This window comes from Telopea speciosissima, chromosome 10, assembly GCF_018873765.1.
Source record: "Telopea speciosissima isolate NSW1024214 ecotype Mountain lineage chromosome 10, Tspe_v1, whole genome shotgun sequence".
Lineage (NCBI taxonomy): Eukaryota > Viridiplantae > Streptophyta > Magnoliopsida > Proteales > Proteaceae > Telopea > Telopea speciosissima.
In genome coordinates this window covers 46,688,104-46,715,090 of record NC_057925.1, presented here as the reverse complement: position 1 = coordinate 46,715,090, position 26,987 = coordinate 46,688,104, and the positions used below count along the sequence as shown (strand labels likewise).

Here is a 26,987-nt window from a genome sequence, read left to right as displayed (position 1 = left end):
ACTCTTGGGTTTTACATAAGCTATCGTTGGTGAGATTTTGCAGAGAAGGTCAGACCAGAGCCAACTCTGCCCATCCCGGCCCGGCCTTAGGGTTGAGCTTGGGTTTAAAAACCCGGCTCAAACCGGCCTAGTTGCACCCCTTATTTATACATTACGAGCGCTGCCGCCTCTGCACATACCACTCGCTGAGCTTCGTCTCGCTTCTCTTGTAGCTTAACCTATACCGCCAGAAGAGTAGCAGAACACTTACCAAAAAAAAGAAGAGTAGCAGAACATGGGGCCTTCGAAAGCCAAAAAGAAGTCAAGCGACTCTGAAGACTTAGAGCTCCTGAAGTCAGATGTTGCATCTTTCGCTTCTTCTATTGGGTTCTCTTCCGCAGCTCTTCCGAGTTCTGGTTTCGACGATACTGATTTTAGGAAAACTGGTCCTCTCAAACCTAAGGGACAAGATAAGACTCCCAAACCCCAGCCATCTCTCAATGAAGGCAGGAAGTTGCAGAAGGAAGAGGTCGAGAAGAAGAAAACGAAGAGGAATGATCATCGAACTAAAACTGGAGCTCCTGCTGTGTCATTGGATCATTCTAAGCCGATTGATCGATGGAAGAATCTTCCGAAGCTTCCTCTGGTGAAGGCTAGTTCACTAGGGATTTGGTATAATGATGCAGCGGAATATGAAGCAAAGGTTATTGGAAGTGAAGCGAAAAATATTGAGGCCAAGAATGCAGATGAGCTGAAGAACTTGGTTGCAAAGAAAAAGGAGCTTGCGGAGAGGCTGTTGTCACAGTATACGCAGGATTTCGAGTTGTCAAGGGGGAAGAGCGGGGATGTGAAGATGCTAATGACAACGCAACGATCAGGAACAGCGGCAGACAAGGTGTCTGCATTTTCAGTGTTAGTGGGGGAGAATCCGATTGCACATATGAGATCGCTCGATGCACTCCTAGGTAAAAATTTTCAACTCCAGAAACGCGAAGATTGTGTGTCATTTGTTTTCACATTTAAACCTTTAACATCTTTGTGGAAAAATTTCTAACCTCTTTTTTTTTTTTGTGTGTGTGATTTTGGATACCTTACTAACGTAAAAGATAAAGTTATTTATTTGCCTCAAGTTCCAAACTTGCAGTAGGCACGAGATAAGCGTAAGAAGTAATCTGAACTTGAATCAATTGAAGAGGTGGGGAAAAATAATTTGAAACAAAGTTGTAAATGTTTTGCCATTGTACAAACCGTTTGGTGTTGGGTATCTTGTCCTGTGTCTTCATTTTCAGGGTATTTGTGTTTGGGCTGTTAATGGATGGGATATTCATATGGTTCCGTTTCTAATTTGATTTGATAATTTGGCTATGGATCATGGATATGCTTATGTACCCTTCTGCTATAATTTATAATGCAAAATTATAAATAGGTTAGGGGGTTACCCAAATCCTTAATTATATTATTTATTAGGGTTAACCTCCCCCCCTCCCCAAAAAAAGAATCAAAAAGGAAAATTTCTTGCCTTTTGTGATTTTAGATATCATGTCCTGTGTCTTCATTGTCAAGGTATTCGTGTTTGGGCTGTTAACGAACGGGATATTCATATGGATCCGATTATAATTTGATTTGATAATTTGGCTATGGATATGGCTATTTACCCTTCTGCTGTGATGTATAAAGCAAAATTATATATAGGCTAGAGGGGTACCCAAATCCTTAACTATGTTGTTTGTAAGGGTTAGTGTGTAATTTGGGAAGTTTATTTGTTAAAAATATATAATTTATAGGAGTTATTTATGTTTGTATGTTTGATTATAAGTATAAGATGGTGTGGCAAGTTGAGCTTAAGCCAATAGACGTGTGACATAGGCAGGAATTTTTATCTTGTGCCTCATTTGTGGTTAACAGGATGTCTGATATCATATTCGATATTCAGATCTCAAATGGATTAAAATATATATGCCTTGTTTTTAGACCGTTTGGCGTTTACAGCCCTAGATCTGGATATGTAAATGTTAGTCTTAATATAAAGTGAGGCTATAAGTGGAAACCACAGGCTGAAACAGGGGTAGTAAAACCTCAACATGCAAAACACTTAGTAAACAAGTCAACAATTTTACCTTCCTTTAGATTGTGGCAAGAAGTGTCATTCAATGTGAGCCTAACCTCTTTGATTTGTCAACTTGTGCTCCAAACTTATGCTTATTCGCAATGCCCGTCAAATACTTTTGTTTGGTGGACTGTCCAAAAAAATTGTTAAACAAATGCTCTATTTTTGTAAATTTGAATAGTTGAATTCTAAAGCCAGGGAGGCTCCAAAGGCCATCTTTGACATTTTCTTTCTGACCTATAGAAATGCTACACTTGCCAGAGATACCTGGTGATGCAAGCAGGTTTCAACAAACCTGGTACCCTGTGGATTTTAGGGTCAGATAATAAACCCTATGAAGATGTAGTGTTTGCTAAAAATAAGGAAAGAGTCAAAAAGAAAAAAAATAGAAAAGAAGAATGTTCCCACACTTCTCCTGAACACATTAATCCCACATATATGACGGTTTGTATTTGGATTAGAACACCGTTGCTTGAAGTACATCATGCTCCTGCATCATCTGGATTTTCTAGTGAGCAAACTTAAAAAAATTGGTGGTCTTTTTATCTTGTTGATGTATACATTGACGCTGCCCTTCCTAACAGTTCGAGCTTTTAGGTGAAACAGTAATGAATATGGTATCAGAAGTTCAGAACAGGGAGGTCAAGTGTTCAACTCCTGGGAAGTGCATCGGAAGAGTTTTCCCGGCATTTCTTCTCGGTGCCACATGAAGGAAGTGCCGCGTTAGCTCCATGTGCAAGGACCATGGGATCTTGGCCTGCAAGTGTGGGGGGGGGGGTGTTGATGTATACAATGATACTTTGCCCTTCCCTAAAAGTTGGAGCTTTTAGGTGAAACGGTAGCAAACATATCATTCATCACTTACTTGCTTCTGCTTCACGTGAGTGACCACTTCCACTCAGTTACTTGAACAATCAATAACTTGACAATGAGGAACCCTTTTGCCATATTGTTTTCAATAATATAACAAAAAAAACCCTTTTGGGACTTTATATTATTGTTGTTTTCTCTAGGATCTTTCTTCCATATTCTTGTTCACTTGAAATATTAAGTTTTTTCTTCATTTGTTTGACGTCTCGGCACAATGCCAGAGGCTTAATTTCATATGGTCATGCTAATGGATTCCATAGTAAGGTGCATTATGGGTGGAAATACTAGTCCTACTGACGGCTTATCAATTTCCAACTGCTGGAGAAATCCCCTTTGCCAAAAGGTGGGGGGGGGGAAGAATGTGTAGAATAGTGATCAGTCCCCTTGTTGCTGGTTTATTTCTTTTAAATGGATTAGAACATATATTGGTGCAATGATCTATCCCAGCATGTTCAGTGTACTTAGATTGGTGGGGGGGGGGGGAATAATTTTTATTATTCATTGAGTTGGTTCCATTGTGCCTGAAGGAGGTCTCTCTGTCATGGTTCGAGAACTCGTTTTCAGACTTGGTTTTGGTCAGGCCAAAAACCGAGTTGGACTGAGATCTCGATGAGTTGGTGCACTTATTTTTTTGAACTCGTTTGATGGTTTCAGTAGGTTTTTGACCTAGTTTGGTCATGAAACTTGGTACACAGCCTATTTTGGGCATAGTTGTCAAGGCGTCGCCTAGGCGTCCAGACGCCTTTCTCTCGCCTTGATTTCTGGTGTCGCTTTGGTGACACCTTGTCGCTTTGTTGGTGTCCACTTGGTTTTTAACCTCCTCAATCTCCTTGGTTTGCCTAGGCACCTTAACAACTATGATTTTGGGCCATTTAAACACAATGGTACTATCAGATTTTTCAAAATCAAAGTCCAAATAGGAGTTTGACTTCGAACCCTAGGTTGGTAAGTTACGACGTACTAATAGGCCCTATTCTACACATAATTTAGTAATAGAAAGCAATCAAAACATACAATTAATGTATAACAACTTAAATAAATTGGACTCCATCAAGTCATAGATCGGCCGAAGTTGTGTAACATATATTAAATTGACACCAAACCACCAAGTTTTGAACATATTTTTTTGGAAAAAAAGAGATTTAGGAAAATGGTTTACCTTGGAATGTTCATATCTTCTTCAAAGTTCTTTGGATTTGTTGTAGATCTTGTAAGCATAGTTCAAGATCTCGTCTCGTCCCACCATTTTGGGCAGGTCGAGATTTCCGAAATATCCGAAATTTATTGAAAATTTGCCGAAATATGGTATTTTTTCTGCCATATTTCGACAGTCCATCTCGGTGGAGTTTTGGCCATATTAAAGCTTGATACTTCATGTACACCCTTATTTAAGCTAAATACGAAATATGGTATTTTTTCTGCCATATTTCGACAGTCCATCTCGGTGGAGTTTTGGCCATATTAAGGCTTGATACTTCATGTACATCCTTATTTAGGCTAAAAAAACACATTAAACCTTCATATTGCAAAAAAATGAACTCAAAGTGGTGTTTTGGGTTTGCACCCTTGATTGACAGTATACGGTCAGACCCTGATGTATAAATAGTTAAATACACATTGTTTAAGTAATATACCGAAATTTCACGAAATATACCGAAATTTGGACTTTTTCATTTCGTATGGTCATCTCGTCTCGGCAGTGTCGAGATATCCGAAATATACTGAAATATCGGCGATATATCTCGAGATTTTTAACCATGCTTGTAAGTTCGATGTTTGCTGAAGTATCTCCGCGCAATCCGGCGTTTTTTTTGTCGAATAATGGGATCAAAACCAAGTTTGTGGTACTTTTTAGAGGTTCTCTGCTGAAACCAGCTAGACGACTTTCGACTGCTCTCGGTCGAGTTAAAGGCCATTTTATATGTGGGTTTGGTTCAGTCTCGGTCGAACCAAGTTCGAGATCTCAGCCGAGACAATGCACTATTCTCATTTCGTAACTGGTCTCGTCTCGGTTTTGCAAAAAACTGAGATATTTCCGAGATCTCAGTGAGACCTCGTTCCATGCTCTCTGTGCAATGAACCTTCTCTTTTGAATCTAATTTACATGAGGAAAGGATTAGTATGTTTGATAGGTCATTTAAAATTTCTGCTGGTATCTGGTGCTTATCTTGTAGTCAAATAATACTTGAGAGAATTTCCCTTTAATCTCATTGCAAGCCATTTCCTTCTACTCTAGTTCTATGATCTGGTTTTTAATTGCCCTGATGGTGTGATGCAGCGATGGTGACATCAAAGGTTGGAAAACGCCATGCGTTGACAGGCTTTGAAGCGTTAACGGAATTATTTTTGTCAAGGTCTGCACTATTTCCTGTAAGAAGAATGATCTCTTCTTTTTCGTGTGACTCCTTTTTGATTTCCAAATGACTGAATATGGGAGTGATTTACTCTTATGGTTTTGGATCATTGCCTAGGCATCAGACACAATAGCCCAACTTATAGCTGGAAGAAAATGTAGTTACGAAGATATAAGTGAAAACCACTTTGGTATCAAGAGCCATTAAATTGTAGAATTTAAAGATAGAAAGAAAAATTCTGGGAAAGTGTTGTAAGTTTGATAACAGTAGCTGGTAAAAAGAAATTTGGTTTGCTATGAGAGTGTAGTAATGTGACTCAGGATTTAGGAAATAGAGAGCCTTTTATGAATAGTTATTCATATTATAAATTTACGAAATCCAGTGGTAAGGTTGCTCCATTGCTACCTATTGGTCACGGGTTCGAGTTGGGAAACAGCCTCTCCGCGAAGTGGGGGGGTAAGGCAACATACATTATGGCAGACTCCAGACCCCACAGTGGCAGGAGCCTTGTGTACTGGGTACGCCCTTTTTTTATTTGCAATATCCAACGAACAGTATTATGGCAGATGTGGAAGTGGCATACCATGAAGGGATGATCAATGCTAAACCCTTGTCAGAAGATTCAATCCGTAATGTAGCAATAAGAATCAAGGAAGATAAGTATAAAGCAAAAGAACATTCACTGAATAGTATTCTGAATTCATAAAATGAGCACGTGATAGTGGTATCATATTTTTAAGATGTGCCAGTGCAAGACTAGTGTCAAAAGAAAAAAACAGAATCTAATTTTGGAATATTTGGACAATGATTTTTAACAACCCCAAGGTACAATGTTGTTTGACATGTGAAGCTTGGTGGCTTGCCTGGATGTCTAGCCACTTGCCTTCATTGGTTGCTTAAGTCATAATGTAGTCCTGGATTTAAATGGCTCAAACCAGAAACCAAAACAGAATCTTTTAATCAAAAGATGGTAGTTCAGATTAGGGAAAATCTTGATAACAGAAAATCAGATGGTTGACTGAGCTTAAAACTTAGGTCGAGTCTATAATAGGTAGGGAAGAATAGTTGTTGAAAGTTACAACTAAATCAGATGGTTAATTCTGGAGTTATGGAGGAATCCTAGTAGAGATAGGAGTGAAGGGTAAAAGGGTAATTTCAAACAATCGATTGCATGGATGGGTATGAAACTTGGATCGAGTCTCTGTTAGGGTTTGAAGATGATTCAATCAAAGTTTCAGCAGGTTCTAACAGTTAGATTTGGCTGGGCAGAATTCTCGCGAAAAATATGTAACATGTAACCTTCTAGTAGGGAAGAAGATTGGTTGCAGGTTTTCAGTTTCAGACTTACTTGTTGATGGTAATTCTTGGTTTCAGAACTTCAAAGCAATAAATAGGTAATGGAGGATATAGAGGATGACCAAACGACCCACCCGGGCTTCCCACCGCAAGGTGTCAACTGGATCAAACACTGATTCCTTCAAACCTTGATCAAACACAAGATTTTCTTCGTGAGGAAGATAAGTTGCAGAGCTGCAGCTTCAATTTTCTTTTTCTGAAATTCGGTGAAGTAAAAAGGAGCCCCACGAATTGCTTTATTTCAACGGCCTAAGGTCTAGGAATACAAATCAGATTAGGAGACTGAAAGTCCACCTAGCTGCCTAAAAAATAGAAACACTTCCTCTCTTATGCGTGGAGAGTAAGTGGACCCAATTTAAAAAATGAAAACAACAAACTCAAAATCACTTGAATTGAACCAACAATTGGACCTGGTTCAATTTAAAACAAAAAACATCAAAATGGAAACTAAAAACAACAAACTCTAAAGCAACTACTTGGACTTCTTCTTCTTCCTATGGATTGATGCTGGTCCAAGCATCCACAAGAAGAAGAGACAGCCCTAAGCTTAGGGCCGATTGAATTGAGGAGCCTGAGTGAGCCTTAGTTGTTATTCTATGCTTAGCTTCTTTTGTAAAACGTAAACCAGGTTTATTTTGTAAACTTAAATTGAACCAGGTTCAACGTGTGGTTCAATTTAAGTGATTCACTCCTATTGGCTAGGAGTTGACCTAATTCTATTGGTCCTTAGAGGATCTTGTATTCCTATTGGTCCTTAGAAGATCTTGTATTAGGTTTTGGGCTTTCAGCCTTAATATAGCTAAGTAAATCGTGGGAGGCTCTCCACTATTCGTTTTGCTAAAAAAACTGTTTCAGCTTGCTGCCATTGTTGCTGCTGCCCAGCTCCCTTGTGAGTGTGCCTTGTGGAACTCAAGGTGACGGATTGGTGGAACTCCAATCGATTCCCTACATCTGTTCAGATCGGGAGGTTCTCTTCTACATCTTCGACTCGCTGTGCTACAAATCCAGTAAGTGTATTTCAGAATTTCAGCACTATTTATCTTCTTTAATCCTCAGCCTGAACCAATTCCACTGTCAAAATCCCTCAATACTTCAACGTCAGCCCCCTGACCACCTCCCCTACACTCGATCTGAGTTTGGTCCCCAAGCTCCCACCCAAACCCTATAAAATCGTACCTCCATTAAAACCCAAAGAAACCTTAAAATCTCACTTGAACCATTTCCAGCCATTAGAATCTCCTCATGTTTGGACCTTAGCTTCTTCTTATCAACCCTTCCACTCGATCCTAAGTTCTGTCCCATTTCCTACCTCAAAACCCAACATCCCCCTCATATCCATTAAACCCTAAAATAACGTAGAACCTGTCCAGAGCTACCCTACCCTTAAAATCCCTCCATATTAGGATCGAACCTCCCCCTCTCTATTTGGGAAACTTGATCCAAGCCTTGAACCAAACCCTCCACTATAAACCCTAAACTCAGCACCTTCTCCTTCCCCAAAACCAAAACCCGAAACCCTAATTTTTGTGGCTTTTAAATTCTCGTCAAAATCTCTCCAAACATGGTTTCATAGCCTCCCCTAAACCTGCCCTGCTTTACCCTATAAGATTCAGTCCCAACATCCTAAGCCTAACCAAAGTTTTTACAGATTTCCTCAAATTTGCCCCTCCAAACCAGTAGCGTAACAGTTCTTGTTTTACCTGGCTCCTAGTAGATTTAACATCTATCTAGGACTACATTAATTGGAGGTATCATTCAACACTTGATAATGTAGTCCTCGATAGATTATAGATCTACTAGGAGCCATGTAAAGTTGTAAACCAGGATCATCCAACACTGCTGGTTCGGAGGGGTAGATTTGAGAAATTTGGTCATTTCAAGGGTTAGGCTTAGGGTATTGGAGTGGAATCTCATATGATAAAGCAGGGCAGGTTTAAGGGAGTCTAATGAACCAGGTTTGGTGAGATTTGAATGAGATTTTTAAAATCAGAAAATCAGGGTTTCGGGTTTTGGGTTTTCTAGAAGATGGAAGTGGGGGATTCTAGGGCTTAGAGTAGGAATTATGGAAGGGGACTTGGATCGAGTTCTCCTAGGGTAGGAGTGAGCACTCGGCCAAGATATGGGTGGGGTCTAATGCCTGGAAATGTTTCAGGTGAGGTTTTAGAGTTTCGGTAGCTTGTGGGGGATGGTAGTTTTAGGGTTTTGTAAGAAGGAAGGGGCTGAGGTTAAGATCGAGTGTAGGGTTGGGTGAGGGGAGGCTGTGATGGAAGTATGGATGGGTCTTGATGGTTGGTTGTGGCTAGAGGATCAAAAGAAGAAAGTAATTACAGAAAACTTTAAACACTTACTGATTTGCAGAATTTAATTTGCAAGACAGCAGCTTGAAGATGATTGTGTCTCCCTATCTGAATCCAAGGAGTGAAAAAGAAGACCTCCTGATCTTAACAGATGTAAGGAGTCGATCGGAATCCACCAATCCCACCACCTTGATATCCACAAGGCAAACTCACAAAGGAGCTAACAGCAGCAGCCATGGCAGCAATGCTGGAACAGAATTTTCTTAAACTTTCCTTGTGGGCAGCCTCCCATGCTTTTGCTATTAATAAGATGGCCATAGGCCCAAACCCTAATACAAGCTAAAATGATCCTCTAAGGACCAATTGAAATAGAAAGCATCACTTAAATTGAACCAAGGTTGAACCTGATTCAGTTTAAGTCCCAAAATAAACTAGGTCTAACCAATAGAACTGACTCACTTAAAATAGGTTCAATTTAAGTTTACGAAATGAACTAAGTATAGAAAACAGAAAATAAACTAAGGCTAAAATAACTGAGTCCTAATTGTAGGGCTGCTTTTATTTGCGGATGCTTGGATCTGCATCAGCTCTCCCTGGTTTAAAAACATTCATCTCAGATGAATGGATGAAGTCCATGCGATGTTCCTGCAACTCGGGACTAAGCTTCTTGACATCATCAATATGACTCCAAGTACTGTTTTGGCTTGAAGAAACTCGGCCTCGAATTTTGCAGTGACCGGGGGGGGGGGGATCAACATATGAGTGGCAGCTTTAACCATTCCCAAACAAAATTCTGGTTGCTTGTAGACTTTAGGGATGTAGTCTTCAAGGCGTGGAGCTTCCTCTTTAAAAAAACCATTGTGGCATAACGAATTCTATGTGCTCAACCTCTGAATCAATATCAAACGTGAATGTCGTATGCATAGAGTCTTCATCATTGGTAACCTTCTCACCTAGGACTTGAGGCACAAGCTGTACCTCTTCAAGAACAGCACCTTGAATGCAAACGATTTCCTGTGGAGTGTTCTCAATCACTTCATCATCTTCTGCTGTTTCAGCTTTGTCTACTTTGACTTCTTCAACGTAGACCTTTTCCACATGTTGACCTTCCATCTTTGAAGCTTCAAACATTGTCTCTTCTTTTTCATCACAATTCATTATGATCACTTCAGCTTTATCTTCAACTGGTGCTCTCTCAATTTCCTTTGGCAATGGAAATTTGTATTCAGCCGCTGATTTAACACTGGTGATGTTAGATTTCCCACATTCTTCAACTTGCAAACTGAATCCCATTGATGGAGGCTTCAAGGTGTCTTCATATTTGAAGGCCTTTTGTCGAAGGGAATTTAAGTTACCTTGTTGTAGAGGTGGCAAGGTGTCAATTGGATCAAAGACCGATTCCTTCAAACCTTGATTAAACACGAGATTTTCTTCATGAGGAAGATAAGTTGCAGAGCTGCCGCTTCAATTTTCTTTTTCTAAAATTCAGTGAGGTAAAAAGGAGCCCCACAAATTGCTTTACTTAAAGGGCCTAAGGTCTAGGAATACAAATTAGACTAGGAGACTGAAAGTCCACCTAGCTGCCTAAAAAATAGAAACACTTCCTCAATTATGCGTGGAGAGTAAGTGGACCCAATTTTAAAAATGAAAACAACTAACTCAAAATCACTTAAATTGAACCAAATTGGACTCGGTTCAATTTAAAACAAAAGACATCAAAATTATGGAAACTAAAAACAACAAACTAAAAAAACTAAGCAGCAACTACTTGGACTTCTTATCTTCCTACGGATGTAGGTCTTCAGATCTGCATCAGGCCACCTGCTAACTATCATTGTCTAGGGTGCGGACAAGCACCTTTTAACAGTAACAATAAGTGATTTTGTAATTGCCTGAACTACCCTTGGAGTAGGAATATCCTTGGTGGGTCACCAGTCTATTTTTGTGATATGAATGTTTAAGCATGAATGGTTCAGGTATGAATTTGATTTTGCATGTATCATAACGTAAGAAATACGACATCTATTTCAAATTTTGATCCTTCTCATTTTATTTCTATTAGCAATAATTTTTCTTTGCCAATATGACCTTTTTACTAAAATAGCTGTGTAATGACAGCATATATTGTAAAAAAAAATCCAATTAAAATTGTCCCATTTTATGGACTCTTGAGGTCTCAAGTCAGACAGCTGTTGTATCTCATCCAAGGATCAAGGTTTTGGTTTCGAGGCCGGTTTCTAAACCGAAACTTCTCAGGTTTTGACTGAAACCTGGGATTTTTCTGGGCTAAATTCTAAACCTAGGTTTTGAGGCCCAGTAAATGTTTTTTTGACTACTTTTTTTTGTACTGCCTATTTTTACCATTTTACACCTGTTCCATGAATCAGTTTAAAAAAAAAAGAAAAGCCCAAAATGGTACTTGTGGTTTGGACCCAAGTTTGCTAGTGTACGCTAATGCCGTTGTACACTAGCCCTATTATAAACATTGACCACATAATTTAGCTACTGGAGATGTAAATATGCAATTAAAACAATCAAAACATACATTAGGTTAGAGAATACGAGTATACAACACTCACCACTCAATTCATGAAGTTTCTTGGCGGGTCCAAACCACGTGCTGCAACCACTAAAGATGTAGTTGACACTCCTTTGAATGCAACACTTATGTATACAATGACATATTTTATGCTCAGCACTATGTCTATGTACTAATTTTCTATAAATTAGATTTGAGAAAAAAGACCATTACCTTCAAGCTCCAATTACGTAAATCCAAGCTGTAGAAGGGTTGAATGAGTAGAAGAATACCAAAAAGTAGGAAGAAATCAAGTTTGGCAGTGCCAAAACTTGCAAAACCTGGTACAAACCTGTTTCAACCCTTGGTTTCATCTTGGACAAGGTCGAAACCGAGTTGTTTCGGTCGAGTTTCAACTGAAACTTAGAACCATGATCTCATCCTGCCCAGATAAGCCTTTGTGATGTTTTTCTTCTGTGTTTGTGCTCCTTATAGTGCTCTCTCTTTATATTGCACTTTTTTTATTGAACAGTTGTCTATGAAGCCACCCCACCCCACTACTTAGGCTATGTACTTCTAATTCTTCATCATTGATTGGTCTACTTTATCATGTCAGTCTCTTACCGGATCGTAAGCTGAAAAATCTTTTCCAGCGACCGTTGAATCACCTGCCTGAATCAAAAGATGGTTACTCACTTTTACTCTTCTGGTACTGGGAAGAATGCTTAAAGCAGAGGTATTCTCTCACTATATTCATATGCCTTTCTTTTTAACACCATACGATTAAATGCTACATTATTTCTATTGCACAATGATAAATTAAAGCTTCATGAGGTTGCATTAGTGATATTAAGTCTCTCTACCTACGTGTATATGTCTGCATGCAACTGGCATAGCTTGTGATGCCTAGCAAAGCTTGATATTATTGGTGGATTAGTTCAAATTTGTGAAGATGGTTTTGCATCTCATTATGTACAAGGTGCAAATTGGGCAGAGAATTTGGAACCCAAGGTCCCAATTTTCAGATACAGGACCATACTGAGAAACATGTAACCCGAGCAAAAATATAAGTTGCAGTATAACAGATGTGAGATGCCACCACCAGAGAATCATGAAAACTGTAAACCTTGAAAGAGCACAACAGGTAACATTGGAATACCCAAGGCTGTTACACTGTGGCTGGAGGGCTTAGCTGCAGCTATTCTGAGCTATCTTTGATTGGAGAGCTCTCTTTCTCTCTCTTGTGATGAGGTCAAAACTCAGTACATCTTATCTGAATCAGCTGGGGTTGGTTTCAGAACTTGTTCTACCATGCTATTCTATTCAAGGCCATATCTTTCATTCTGTTGTTAACTCAGAATTGCTCATTTCTTCTCTCACCACTTCAGAAAAGGACATCTTCATTGGTCCCCTTGTCCTTTTACCTATCACCTATGCTGTACTGATGCAGCTTCTTTCCCCTTACCCCTTCTTTCCATTTTTCTCCTAGCTTGTTTGGTATGACTGTATGAATATACGTTTTACTTTGTTTTTCTCATGTGTATTTGATGTTCCAGCCTATTGTGCGTCAAGTCAGATCCTTATATGTTTCACTAGAAGTGGTTATAACTTCCCATGCACTCTATGGGCTGAACTAGATTCTATTTCGCTGAATGTGGTCCTTAAATATATTTTGATTACCGCAGGTATGAACGCTTTATTTTTGCACTTGAGGAAGCATCTAGAGATATGTTACCTGTACTCAAAGATAAGGCATTGAAGGTTAGCTTGCGTATTCATTCTCCCTTTTATTCCAACTTAGAAATTTTCTGAGGAACTATTTAAGTATGCCTTAACTTTCTGATGTTATCTACTCTAGAATTAGCTTCACTTTGAATTGTCCGAGTCCAAACAGCTGGTATTGGTGAGTTTGTGCATTCAATTTATGATTAGTAGTCCGTCTGGCAAATTATCTTCCCATTAAAGCAACTAATTCTTATATCTTAATATAAATCAGACTTCTACAACTTTAGGCTGTGATGAAAACACACCTTAACCAATATGGCCCATCTAGAAACCCACAGAACTTCACTGAGCTTATTTGCTTGGGATAAAAAAAGATCCATTCAACTCATGTTTCCTTCAGGTAGATAATTATCAGACAAACTTGATTTGTATCTTAATAAAAAGAAATTAAACAGGTGAGGAAGTGAGAACTTCTATGTTGTTTAAAGTACAGAGTATGGGAGTTGTATCTCCTTTTAAGGAATGATTTGTATATACCAATATGACAATATCATTGAAAGTGCAGTATCTCTACCATCTTTTACTTGCATGTTTTCTATATAATCACTTTTGAGTAACTCAAGTGTTTGTATGTAGTGTGAATTTTCCATTGCATCCTCAGGATGTAGTTAGTACTTCGTCCAGTGTCACCTTCTTTGTCGAGGGGAGGATTCATTGGAGAATAGCTCCTCATGCTACTATGTTGAGAGGAACAAACTGGAAGATTCTTTTATGATTTGTGTGAATACCAAAGGGGAGGATTCATTGGAGAATAGCTCCTCATGCAACTATGTTGAGGTTGTTGAGAGGAACTAACTGGAAGATTCTTTTATGATTTGTGTGAATACCAATCTATAGAATTTGGAAAGATATTGAAATGTACTTTTGGATTGGTTTTCCATATATTATTTCATGATATCAGATACTGCCAAGATTGTACACCTTGTTGATTTTGTAAGGATTTCTGATCCCTTCAGCAGCTCATAAATCTAATGCACTACTGATCTTTGGAACATGAGTTTAAGCAAATATGGTTGGAAAGACTAATGGTACAATCCATTAATGATCAGAACCTTAAAAATGCAAAATATCAAAGCCTTTGTGGTGTTTTCATACGTGCATTTGAAATAACAAATGCACGAGGACGTTTCTAAATTTTTTTATGACAAAATTTATAACCTATGTATTTAAATAAAGAGCTGTTATTTTATGGGAACAGTCCTCCCGTGAAATGCTTTACTGTAGATGAATTGCGAATAATTGCTGGGTCTCACCTTTACACTTATTCCCATTTCGCTTCAGGTGGAGAGCTCCCACTGTGTTGGTGAGTGAATTTCACTTGCAGAAAACTTGTACCACCTTGTTGCTTAGGTAGTAGTAGGCTTGTAGCATTACACCTCTGTGACGAGGTAAATTGCTACCATTTGTCCACTATATTTAGGCCATGATGCTGTTGTACTCAGATATTATGGATCCTGGAGTTTCTGCTTTATGATGTATGGAACTTGGATTTAGCTAGTCATTTTCACATTAGAAACCTTCTTTTGCACTAGGGCTGTTGAGTAGGGATGCTCAAGTATTTAGTAAATATCCATGCTTCAAACATCTTTTGTTCAAACTTGAATATTTGGTTGAATACTACAATATCGGGAGTATTGGGAGAAGTAGCCGCATTTATCTGACGAAACTTAAGAATCTCCATTATTTTTTATCAATATTTGACTGGTGAAGGATTTCATGTCTAGGAGAAGTCTAATCTTAATAGAAAGTTTCTTATGTAGTGAGACTCTTTTGCAGACAATATATGCTCTACTGAGAATTAAACCGGAGCAAGAACGAAGGTTGCTCTCTGCTCTAGTTAACAAGGTAATTCTCATTGAATTTCTGTTTTGGTCAGAAGAAATTTATGTTACTATTTCCTAATGTACATTCAGCAAAATTTCTTATTTCTAGCCACTTGTGTGGTTTTTATTTTGATTTTTTTACTGAGAGGGTCTTATTGTTAAAGAAGTTTGTTTTTCAGACTTAGAGAATAATAGAAGCTTGATCCGAAAAGTATTCTAATTTTTTGATTATCTGCAGCTTGGGGATCCTACTAATCGGGCTGCATCTAATGCTGATTTTCATTTGTCAAACCTTTTATCTGCACATCCAAATATGAAGGTACAACTCTCTAGTTGAGGCCATTGCCCGTTTTCGTTATTGATCCTATTGTAGCATATTCATGGAAAATATGCGTCATTGTGATTGTGTTTAATTAATTTTTAACTATTTGTTCAAAGTTAGCCTCATTGAAGAGGAAACTAATATGCCATGGGTCTATGTACTTTGGAAGTATGAATATCAATCAAGTTCCTAACTTCCAATTCAAAGTCTTCAAAATATGTGGAGCATTTGCCTAGTGGATTTGGTAAATATGAATTTAAGCCTTCCATCCATCTGATAATGCATTCAAAGGATGAATTTCAATTCATGGATTTCCTTTAAAACTCAAAGAGGAAAATTTTATAGGACACTTGTATGGCCAGTAATAATGTATGAAGCTGAATGTTGTGTAGTGAAGAAACAACATATGAACAAATTAGTGTAGCTGAAATGAGGATCTTGAGATGGATTGAGTAGTAAAACTAGAAAAGATAATGTAGGACACTTGTACGGCCAGCAATAATGTATGAAGCTGAATGTTGTGTAGTGAAGAAACAACATATGAACAAATTAGCATAGCTGAAATGAGGATCTTGGGATGGATTGAGTAGTCAAACTAGAAAAGATAAAATAAGTTGCAAGAAAGTTGCTCAAGGTTGCATGGACATGTGCAGTGGAGGCTTTTGAGTGCTCCTGTACTGAGGGATGATCTGATTCAGATCAAAGGAGGGTAAGCCTAAAATGACTCTAGAAGAAGTGAGGAAAGACATGCATAGCTTAGGACTAGTAACAAGTATGGCTTTGACTAGAACTGATTGAAGAAAAAGGATCCATGTAGCCGATCCCATTTAGTGGGAATAAGTCTGAGTTGAGTTGGTACTTGGTAAGTAAAGAAAGTGATATAGATGATTATGTTGCCCAGAGGATTAAAATAGGATGGATGAAATGGAGAGGTGTGTCCGGAGTACTGTGTGATTGACATATCCCTTTAAAGCTTAAAGGAAATTTTATAGGATTGTCATACGACCATTGGTGAAGTTGTGAAGAATGACATGTATAGTCTGGATCTTCTGCCAAGTGTGACCTTAGATAGAGCCTATTGGAGGGCAATGATCCACGTTGTCGACACCATGTAGCTGAGATTTTCTTGATTTCCTGGGCTATCCTCTTTCTTTCCTCTTACTCTCATTTTTCATTTCTCACTTTTCTTGTCTCATTTCTTCATTCATTTTACTTCCCCTTTCCCTTTGTTTTCCCTACTTTGTTTTGAAAGGATCCATGTAGCCGACCCCATTTAGTTGGGATAAGGCTGAGTTGTTGTTGTTGTCATACGACCGACTATGATGTATGGTGAGGAATGTTGGGCAGTTAAGAAACACCATATAGATAAACTGTGTGTAGCGTTGATGGGGATGTTGAGATGGATGTGTGGCAAGACTAGGAAGGATAAAGTAAGGAATTACCATATTAGAGCTGAGTTAGGAGTAGCTCCGATTCATGATAAGTTACATGAGAGTCATTTGAGGTGGCATTGCCATGTTGAACGAAGGCCTTGGGATGCTCCAGTATGGAGGAGTGATGCAGATCCAAGCATCCACAAGCTGAAGAAGCTGTCTCAATCATAGGGCCATAGTTAGGAGCCTTAGTTATTTCCATACTCAGTTTTTTTCATCAGCTTCAGGTATTTCCCGTACTTTAGTTTTTTTTCAGCTTAATTGTATACTCTTAAAGTGAACCGGTTCATACATGGTTCAATTTAAGTGAATTATTCCTATTGGTTGTTAGGGTCTTATTTCCTATTACTTAGGAATCTTTTTAATTTAGATGTTTTAATTGTTTTAAGTTGTTTTAATCATACCCCTCCATGATTTCTGAAGAGGGAAGAGTTGTAATCGATTTAGCACTTAGGCCATTGGCCTATTATATTAATAAAATCGTGGGAAGACTCCCCGACAATATTCAGACTTTAAAAATTTCGATTCTGCTTGCTGCCATGAGTGCTGCTGCCTTGCTCCTTGAGAGTTTGCCTAGTGAGTAATATCAAGGTGAGGGATTGGTGGATCTCCAATCGACTCCTTGCATCTTGTAGATCGGGAGGTCCTTCTTCTAGTTCTTCGAAGCTGCTGCCATTGAAGGACCTGCATATTCCAGTAAGTACTTTACAGTTTTCAGTCATTCTCTTCTTCTCCTAATCCTCTACAGCCTATCCCAATATCCCCCCTTTTATTTTATTTGAATTCCTTAAACCCTAGACCTTCATTAAGCTGTCCAGCCCAATTCTACCATCAGTTTACACTCAAATTTCAACCACAGTACCTTCACAGTCTTACCTACACTCGATCCTAGCTTCTACCCCAAACCATCAACTAAACCCTAAATCCCCCTCATCTCCATTAAAGTCCTAAAACCCTAAAATCTACCTAGACCTAACCAGACATCAAAATTCATTCAAATGACAGCCGAACCATCCCCTTACTACCTCTAACACTCGGCCAGAAACCCATCCTTGAAATCCAATCCTAAACCCTAATTTCACCTATTTTTCTATTTCCCAAAACCCGAAACCCTAATCCTAATTTTCTGAATTTCAATTCCACACTCAAACCTTATCAATCCTACATCACTAGACTCCTAAAAACCTGCCTAGTTTTTTGAAATAAGATTCAACACTTTTACCCTAGACCTAACCCTAATTCTGCCCCAATCGGTCAGCAGATTTGTGAGATCCTTAATTACCTGGCTCCTAGTAGACCCTTGTCTATCTAGGATTACATTAAGGAGTGATTTGATTCAGACTGAAGGTACTAAAAGAGTCAGGGGCTGGCCTAAATTAACTATTGGAGAAGTGGTGAGAAAAGACATGCTTAGCTTAGGCCTCGTACCACTTATGACTTCGAATAGAACTGGTGGAGTGCTGGTGGGGGAGAAGAGGAAAATTGGGAAGAAATTAGAGTTGCAGGGGGGGGGGGGGAGAAGAAAGCGCGCACATAGCCCGCAGGTATTCAAACCATAACTCAACTATTCCATATTCAATCTGAGTTCTAATTGCACGATTACATGGTATAAATAAAAGGAACCAAAACACTCCTATGCTAACTCTAAAACTAAAATAGAACTTGACTATATCTTGGACTTTTAGAAATAAAAGCCTAACTCATGAGTCATGACATGGAATAGCTTTCACTGCATTGGAGTTTATTGTAACCTGATCCACAATCTTCTTGTCTTCCGTTGCCACTATTTGCTGTTCTGGTTGAGGCTGTATCACTAATGCTGCCTCTTTTGGCTTGGAACAAACATCATCAACTAACTCATGAAGAATGAATGTATGGGGCATGTGAAAAGGATGTAGAGCACACAAGTTTTTGTTATGATCGACAATCCCTTTTCGTGCTTCTAACCACTCTCGACCCAATTTAATAATGCTCTAAGGAGAATCAAACACTTCACAATATGCACCGTCACAATAATAAGAAATGGAGAATTCGACGAATACATAATCCTCAAAGTGAATAATGATCTGGTCGTTCTTTGATAACATTTCTACCACAGATCAAGAGACGAAATTGTCGTCCTACCCTTCATCAATAAACAACATAGCAAGTTGTCCATTGGGAAATTGAACTCTAATTTTGAACATAAAGGAATCCATCACTAAGGGCCAAACAACTTAGAGGATACTCAAATCAAGGGGTTAGTGGGGGTATGATAATAATGGCAGAATTGTAAATAATGTGAAAGGCACAATTGAGTGGCAGTTCTGTAATTTGGAATTTAATTTAAAAAACACTAGAGGGTCGAACATATAGGGAAGGAGGGACAAATTTGGAACTAAACAAAATTAAAGGAGAATAGGAAATAAGAGAGAATATCAGGGGTATTATGGGAATCTAAAAAAACAATATAGGAATCATAAAGGAGTCGTGAGAGGGAAGGGTATACTTGGAAGAAAAAAATACGAGTTTAAAGAGAATAAAAGGTGCACAGAGGGGAACTTGGGAAAAATAAAAAGAAAAATTAAAGAGAAAGGGACAAAGGAAATTGGGAGCGGGATACCATATTCGAGTGGAATTCTTCTACTTGGGAAGACCGAGGAAGGAAGGAGCTTCGCAGCATTGGAAGACGGCAATGAATTGAGGGGGCCGACCAATCTTGAGGATGGAATTGGATTCGTGGTGGGAAGGCTTCAAACCAGGTATGTACCTTTTTTTTAATTCGATTCTCTGCTTCTCTTCACAATTTTTTTTTTCTTCTGCTTCTGGTTCTCTTCTTCTCTTCTCTCTCCTTTTTTTTTTTGGTTTTGTGGCGGAACACTGAGGGAAAAAGGGGAAGGGGGATGATGTTGATTGAAGTTTCAAAAAAGAAAAAAAAAGGAGGGTGGGTTTGGGGTTGCAGGTGAAGGCGAAGGAATGAGGTGGTGATAATGCCAGTGGGTTGGGGACCGAAAGGAGAGGGTTTTTTTTTTGGGTCGAAACCTTTGAAGGGGCTCAATTGCGGCTACTGGGAAAAGAGATGGCGGTCGGGAGTTGGCTTTAGGGATCAGGAGGAATGGGAATGGGATTGGGCACTGGGTTGCGGTGGGGAGTTGGATTCTTTCTTTTCTCTTTGTTTTTTCACTGCTTCTGGTCATATAGCAGCACAGTAATGGAAGAGAGGGTAGGGAAGGAGAAGAAGAATCGGATGGGAGAGTTTAACAGGGAAGGAGATGGATCCTTTGGCTCTGATACTAAATTGGTGGAGGGCTGGTGGGGGAGAAGGGGAAAATTGGGAAGAAATTAGAGTTGCAGGGAGAGAAGTAATCGCAGGAGAAGATAGGGGGGGGGGGAAGAAGAAAGCTCGCACACAGCCCGCGGGCTATTCAAACCATAACTCAACTATTCAATATTCAATCTGAGTACTAATTGCACGATTACATGGTATAAATAAAAGGAACCAAAACACTCCTATCCTAACTCTAAAACTAAAATAGAACTTGATATATCTTGAACTTTTAGAAATAAAAGCCTAACTCTAACTCTACCACGACTCAACAATAAAATGAAAGTATGAATTAAATCAAACTCCTAATGGACCCACTTACAAAATAGACCATCAAGTAAAATATCCTACTGAACTAAAACTCAAATTGGACCCGGTTCTTCTTCGTCTGGATACCCAACTGGGTTTGGGTCTGTCCAAGGTAGTGTATCTGCATCAAGAACTGATTGGAGAGAAAGAATCCATTTGGCCGACCCCATTTTGTTGGGATAAGGCTATGTTGTTGTTGTTGTTGTTGTTGTTGTAAGGCTGAGTTGAGTTGTATGTTGGATCCAAAGTTGGTTTCCAATCACAGCTATTGTTTATCCCTTAGTTATTAAAAAGATACAAAGATGAAATCAGGCATTTTGAACTAGTCATTGTCTTTCAGTAAGTAATGTGCGTAACTCTATACCGTTACATGGTAAGTCGTTTTGCATTTTGTTTTCTCTGTTATCTTATCAAATTAAAGGTTGTGGATCTTTTATTTTAGTTCTGAGTATAGAGCTTTTTCCTACAGGCTGTAGTGATTGGCGAGGTGGATTCTTTTCTCTTTCGACCTCATTTGGGATTACGATCGAAGTACCATGCTGTATGTTCTATCATTTGTACTGCTTTTCTATTTTTTGAACTTGACTTTGCTATTGTGGTGAACCGAAGCTTGTTAGTATATGTACTTGTTACTCCAAGGGTTTATTTTGTATTTCAAGAGTACCCTGCAAAAGTCTGGTCATTTTACAGCTAATAAATTTCCACCCCCCCTTTTTGTAGCATTGATATTTTTAATGCTAATGTTCTTTAAACTCTATTCTTCTGGAATAAATAGTTTATCTTGAACTTCTAATATTTGAGTTTCTTCTCATTTATACCTTGTTCTGCAGTGGTTGTTATGAGAAAAAAAGCTTGTTTCTGTACTTTATGTTTTTGTGGTTTTTCTCATTACTTGTCCAGTTTTTCCCTTCTTTGGTTCTGAAGCTGAGCTTGTTATTGGTCCTGTTTAGATTTTTACTGCTTATTGGAGCCTACATTTTAGCTTAATGCAGTAAAATAATAATCAAATAAAGTTGTGATATGACCTTCTTCTTTGTGTTTATCATGTGTTTGTTTTTTGGAAGTCAAAAGGAATCACGTTCTCGTGTGATCTTCTGAGAACGACATTAGTGGGCTTAGCTTTGGTGAGAGGCTCTATTGTTTCATTCTAGCAGAATCCATACTATGACAACCTAAAATAACTGCTACAATATCTTTCTTTTCCACTGTGCAAGCCCAACAAAGAGGTCATCTAAACTTTTGGGCATAGAAATGGTCACTCTCAGATTATCAGAGAGACTTGTGAATGCTTCAAATGAAATGCATTGTATAAGGGTTTTTTTTTTGAGTAGATAAACTGGGAGGGGCTAAGCAAACTAGACAAACATTGGAAGACAAAACTCCTTGGAAACTAGACATAATAGTACGAGAAAAGTTGGGAGTTTCTGAATTTTGATGCACTCCCTTAAACTAAACCATATCAACTAGGAAACTAAGGGATTTAACTCAGAGTTCTCACAGATCCTCACCCTTTTATCTTTGAGCCCTATTCAACTGCTTAGAGTTCAGTGGTGAGAGCAACTGTAAACACTAGACATCGCTGCACTTCCAGATGATTCAAGTTTCTGCACGCTTGGGAAAAGTAGACAGAAATCACACCTTCAGTCTGAGTAATGTAGTCCTAGAATAGGAGATAATCCTACTAGGAGCCAGGTAAAATCAGCTTCTGATCGATTCTACTGTTTGGGGTAGATTTGGGGCTGTTTAGGGCAAATTTAGGATTTAGGCTAGGGTTAGGGGTGAATGTGATATATGGTAATGATCAGCAGGTCTAGGGGATTATTTTGTTATAAAAATATTGGGATTTGGATGAGTTTAAAATTCCTGCAGAATTAGGGTTTGGGTGTTAGGTTTCAGGTTCTAGGGTGAAACTTGGGGTTTTGGATGGGAGTTTGAAGTTGGGTTTTGGGTCGAGTGTAACTGGCAGTAGGAGGCTGGGTCGATCAGATTTTGGGAGGATTCTGCTGGTTAAATTGGGCTAGACAGGATGTAGATTGATTTTAGGGTTTTGGGTTTTATGGGGAATGAAGGGAATTAGGGTTTAGATGATTAAAACAGAAATTAAAGGGGGACAGCAAACAGTCTTTTTTTTTTTCAAATTTTCAATTGTTGGGAGCCCTCCACGATTTTGTTTATTTATAATTAGGCCATAGGCCAATTCCTACTACAAATTAAATACTTCTCCTTCACAAAATCGTGGAAGGGAGAGGTTTAAGTCTAACTAATTAATTAAAAGAGTGTAATGACCTAACTACCCCTACTAACTTAAAATAAAAGAATCTAACTTAAAACAACTGATTTAAAAGAAGATTCCATACTAGCCAATAGGATTTAAGAACCTATTAGCCAATAGGAGTATTTCACTTAAATCAGCCCAATTGAACCAATTGGATGCAACCAATTTAAACCGATTCAGTTTAAAAAACAGAAAATAAAACTAAGTACGGAAAATGCAAGCAAAATAAACCTAACCTATGGCTCCCTACTTAAGCCTAAGTTCAGGACTTCTTCTTCTGCCTACTTGGAGCTGCATCACTGAGCATATTCCCTTACTATGTCTTCCTATTGGATGTAATTTAAAAAAATGCAGGGAATGTAAATGCAAAAGGTGTGGCCTAAAGGGGGTATCTGATCATCTTCCATCTCTACTCTGGTGTATGTACTGTTTGGGGCCATCATTGCCTGCCATTATGGTTTTCCAAAGCCACATGCCATGACTACCAATAGATTGCAGAGATTCCCACTCATGTTGATTACTATATATTCAGCAGTGTAGATCCTTCTCCTAGGGCTGCCAGCCTCATTACTGTATCTATAACCAGTTTGATTGTATTGACTATTTTACTTAGGTAGTAGCTTTTCTAATACTAAGCCCCATATTTCTTTTTTAGCAGTTTCCATCTCCTGCCTCAACAAATGAAATAGGCAGAAGATCTCATTGAGTTCAAATTTTCCAGCTGCTGAAACAGTGATCTTTAAGAGAGAGAGTTAATGGGCGTAGTAGCAAGAGTTGCTTTTATGAGCAAAGTCTCCCCCTTGACAAAAATTCCCTTTCCACTCTTACAATTCTCCATTACTTGAGAACGTGTTTGCAGATAAATTGAATCTTTTTAAAAGGCTCCTAAGGGAATCCCAAATGCATAAGTGGAAGAGAACCCATCCCACATTGAAAGGGTCAAGCCAGATATTCCAAATTCATTTCTTCCACTGCTATGAGCTCATTTAGCATAATTTATTTTCAGCCTTTGACACTACTTCAAAGCATCTAAGGACATGACTTAAATACCTCAACTGTGTAGGTGTGACCCTAAAAAAAGTTGTTCCTTGAACTGAATGTGAGGTATGCTAAAGTTTGGAAAATAAACCATCAATGGACCCAACTCTTCATGTTTACTCAAATTTTTTGCCACTAGCTATAACAAGAAGAGGAGGACTAGAAAGGGACTCTCCCTGGTGCAACCTTTTGGAGGCTTGGGGAGAAAGATTTCGTGACACACTGAACATCAATGTGAATAGAAAAGTCGGCCATGCAATACATGATTCAATCCATTTTCTCTGTTTTTGAAGAAATAATATCCTGCTGGTCATTGATGGGACTATTTCCAAAAGAACATGGTTATGTGCTTTCTTAGTATCTGTTAAGTAGTCTCGGTTTATATGGGTTATGTCTTATGTTTGGTTTATGCTTGTGAGGGTGTTTTGGGTAATTTGGTTTAGTCTTAAGTAGATCGGTCGTTATAGGTTGTATGTTTACATTGTTTTGTATGAGTATATCTCTCCTCCCTACAGTTTGAGTAGATTGGTCATAACTCAATTTGTGGGCAAGATTCTCCTCTTGATCTCTATTCTTCTCCTTTCTCTCCTCCTCTCTTTTGCCTTGATATTGTCAGTATCCACTTTACAATTTTACACCTAACCCTTGCTCACCACTCCTATGTCTGGAGTCAATTGTCTCACTAGCAATAAGCATGCCATCCACTTCTTATTGTCCCCGCATGAATTATCCTTGCATACAAGAGAATGCTTACAAAGAAACATGGAGTCTCAAGGCAAGTGTCTTGGAAATCATTTTGTATGTGCTGCCTATCAGACTAGTGGGTCTATTGTTCTCCAGCACCTGTGCTCCCTCTAGTTAGAATGATTGCCCCAATCATAAAAATACTTGCAAAGTTTTTATCAGGTTCCGTTTCAACGATGCCTCAATAATGCTTCTAGAAAGTTATTTTGAATCCATCTAGGCCAGGAGGTTATGCCTTTCCATTACTTGAACAGCTTTCTTGAGTTATTCTATATTAAAAGCGTGCACCAGCTAGTCCCTCAGGTATAAGGTTCGAAAACTTTTATTGACTTGGTGTCTCGACCTGGTCAAGACAACTGAGATCTCGGTGAGACAGTGCATTTTTTTGGTTTTGTTTCGGTTTGATGTTTCGGTGGGAAAATGACCCTAGTTGGCTTCGAAACTTTGAGGGAAGCTTGTTTTAGGCTTAATAAACATATTTAAATATTCAATTTTTTTTTTAAAAGCACCCAATTTGGTGTTCTGGATTTGAACCCTTAGGTGGCAGTAAACGTCGAACCTTTATGTAATATTGCCTATTCTACACATTGTTTGAGTGCTATGAGACATAATTGGGAAGTAAAACAAGTAAGTTATGCAATAATGGATGAAGACAAATAATATTGAATAATTTTTTTAAGAAATAGTTAGACTTAAAGTAGAAACTACAAAGTACAGTGAACAATGCATATTACAAAGACACCTAAGTACAGTAAACAATACATATGTCATAGACACCCTTGTCGTCCCTGTCCCAACAATACAATACTGTGAGTCTGTGACTATCTACTGATATAAACTATGACGTGCTGGATTGAGTCCACTCATGCTTCGATGGAGACGACGTGCATTGTCCTCCATCTACATGACATATGAATGCCACGTCATAGTGTTTCAGAAGAAACGAGAGTAGTTTCTTCTCAAGTAGGTCAAGATATCTGAGATTTTTGAGATCTCACCGAAATTTCATTAAACTTGACCGAAACTGTGTAAGTTTGAGATCTCGTATGCAATCTCGTCTCGTCTTGACCTGGTCGAGATCTCGACGAGTTTTTGAACTATGCTCAAGTTCTCAACTCATCATAAGTAAGCTAGTTCATTATCAAGGAGTTCAATATTAACAGTTACGGAACCCACTTTGAATCAATGTGTTGCATTGTTGTTATAGGCAGTGTGTATTCGATTGCAGTCACCGTCAAGGTACTAAAACTCGGGTATCGGTACCAACTCGGCCCTTGGAAAAACCGAGTCGAGTCGAGTCGAGATCTCGCCGAGTTGGTGCATTTTTTTTTCCGACTCGAAGCCTCAACTCGGTGGGTTTTAGACCTAGTTTGGGTCTGAAACTTGGTATTCAGCCTATTTTAGGCCATTTAAACACAATGTCACTATCAGATTTTGCAAAAAACAAATTCCAAATATGAGTGTCAATTCGGACCATAGGTTGGTAGGCGATGATGTACTAAAATACCCTACTCTGTACATAATTTAGTAATAGAAAGCAAGCAAAACATTCAGTTAATAGCTAAACAACTTAAATAAGAATTAGAAATGTTAAAGTGATACATCAAACTGTTTAACAGTGTTACAACTATCATCACATAAAATGACTTTGAATCAAGTATTCAGTCTCTGCTAGTGTCACATAGTCTTCCCATGACATAGTGTTGCTATAGTGTTGCATATAGTGCTCCACAACAAGCATATAGGAGTTTTGTCGAGTTAGGTAAGTAAATACATAGTAGATTGGTCATTTCCATGGGTCAAACCGAGATCTGAGATCTCGCCGAGATATGTCGAGTTCTGTCGAGTTAGGTAAGTAAATATATAGTAGAAAGATCATTTCCATGGGTCAACCCGAGATCTCGGTGAGATATTGCACTTTTATGTATCGTAGGCCATCTCGTCTCGGTTTCTCAGAAAACCAAGAAACTCGCCAAGTCGAGACGAGTTTTAGAACTATGGTCACCGTGGAATGTTTTTTGTTTTTTGAGTAAATTACTTGTACCCCTGGAATTAGCCCATAACTCATGTAATCCCCACGTTTTGAAAAAATTACAACCACACCCATTTTGAGTAACGGTGTTAACTTAAAACTTTGTAAAAAACAAAAATACCATTTTAACCCTGTTATATCTCTCCATATAACAATCTAATTGACAATTCTACCCTTGAGAGGGGTTAAATCACCAATTTTCCCTTATGGTTACCCTTACCATCCTCTTCGTCTTCTTCTTCTTCTTCCTCCTCCTTAGAAAACCACCGCCCACCCATCCTCTGCGAAACTGTAAACCCACATCCACCCCTACAACCCAGTGATGCGGATCCAAATATCCACAAGAAGAAGAAGCAGCCCTAAGAGTAGGGCATAGTGTTTGGAGCCTTAGTTTATTTCCCATACTTGGTTTTTATTTCAGTTTAATTGTAAACTTAAATT

The 26,987-nt window shown here is 38.6% G+C and overlaps 1 protein-coding gene across 1 annotated transcript in view; it reads left to right on the top strand.

Annotated features, from left to right (window-relative positions):
* Window positions 1–265: 265 nt before the first annotated feature.
* Window positions 266–26,987, top strand: part of LOC122642401 (CCAAT/enhancer-binding protein zeta) — a 40,164-nt gene continuing 13,442 nt past the window's right edge. The window contains exons 1-7 of the mRNA XM_043835851.1: window positions 266–944; window positions 5,235–5,310; window positions 12,098–12,217; window positions 13,167–13,242; window positions 15,043–15,111; window positions 15,328–15,408; window positions 20,927–20,998. Of these exons, the coding sequence (XP_043691786.1) occupies window positions 275–944; window positions 5,235–5,310; window positions 12,098–12,217; window positions 13,167–13,242; window positions 15,043–15,111; window positions 15,328–15,408; window positions 20,927–20,998 (1,164 nt within the window). The 5' untranslated portion in view covers window positions 266–274. The remainder of the gene's footprint in view (window positions 945–5,234; window positions 5,311–12,097; window positions 12,218–13,166; window positions 13,243–15,042; window positions 15,112–15,327; window positions 15,409–20,926; window positions 20,999–26,987) is intronic.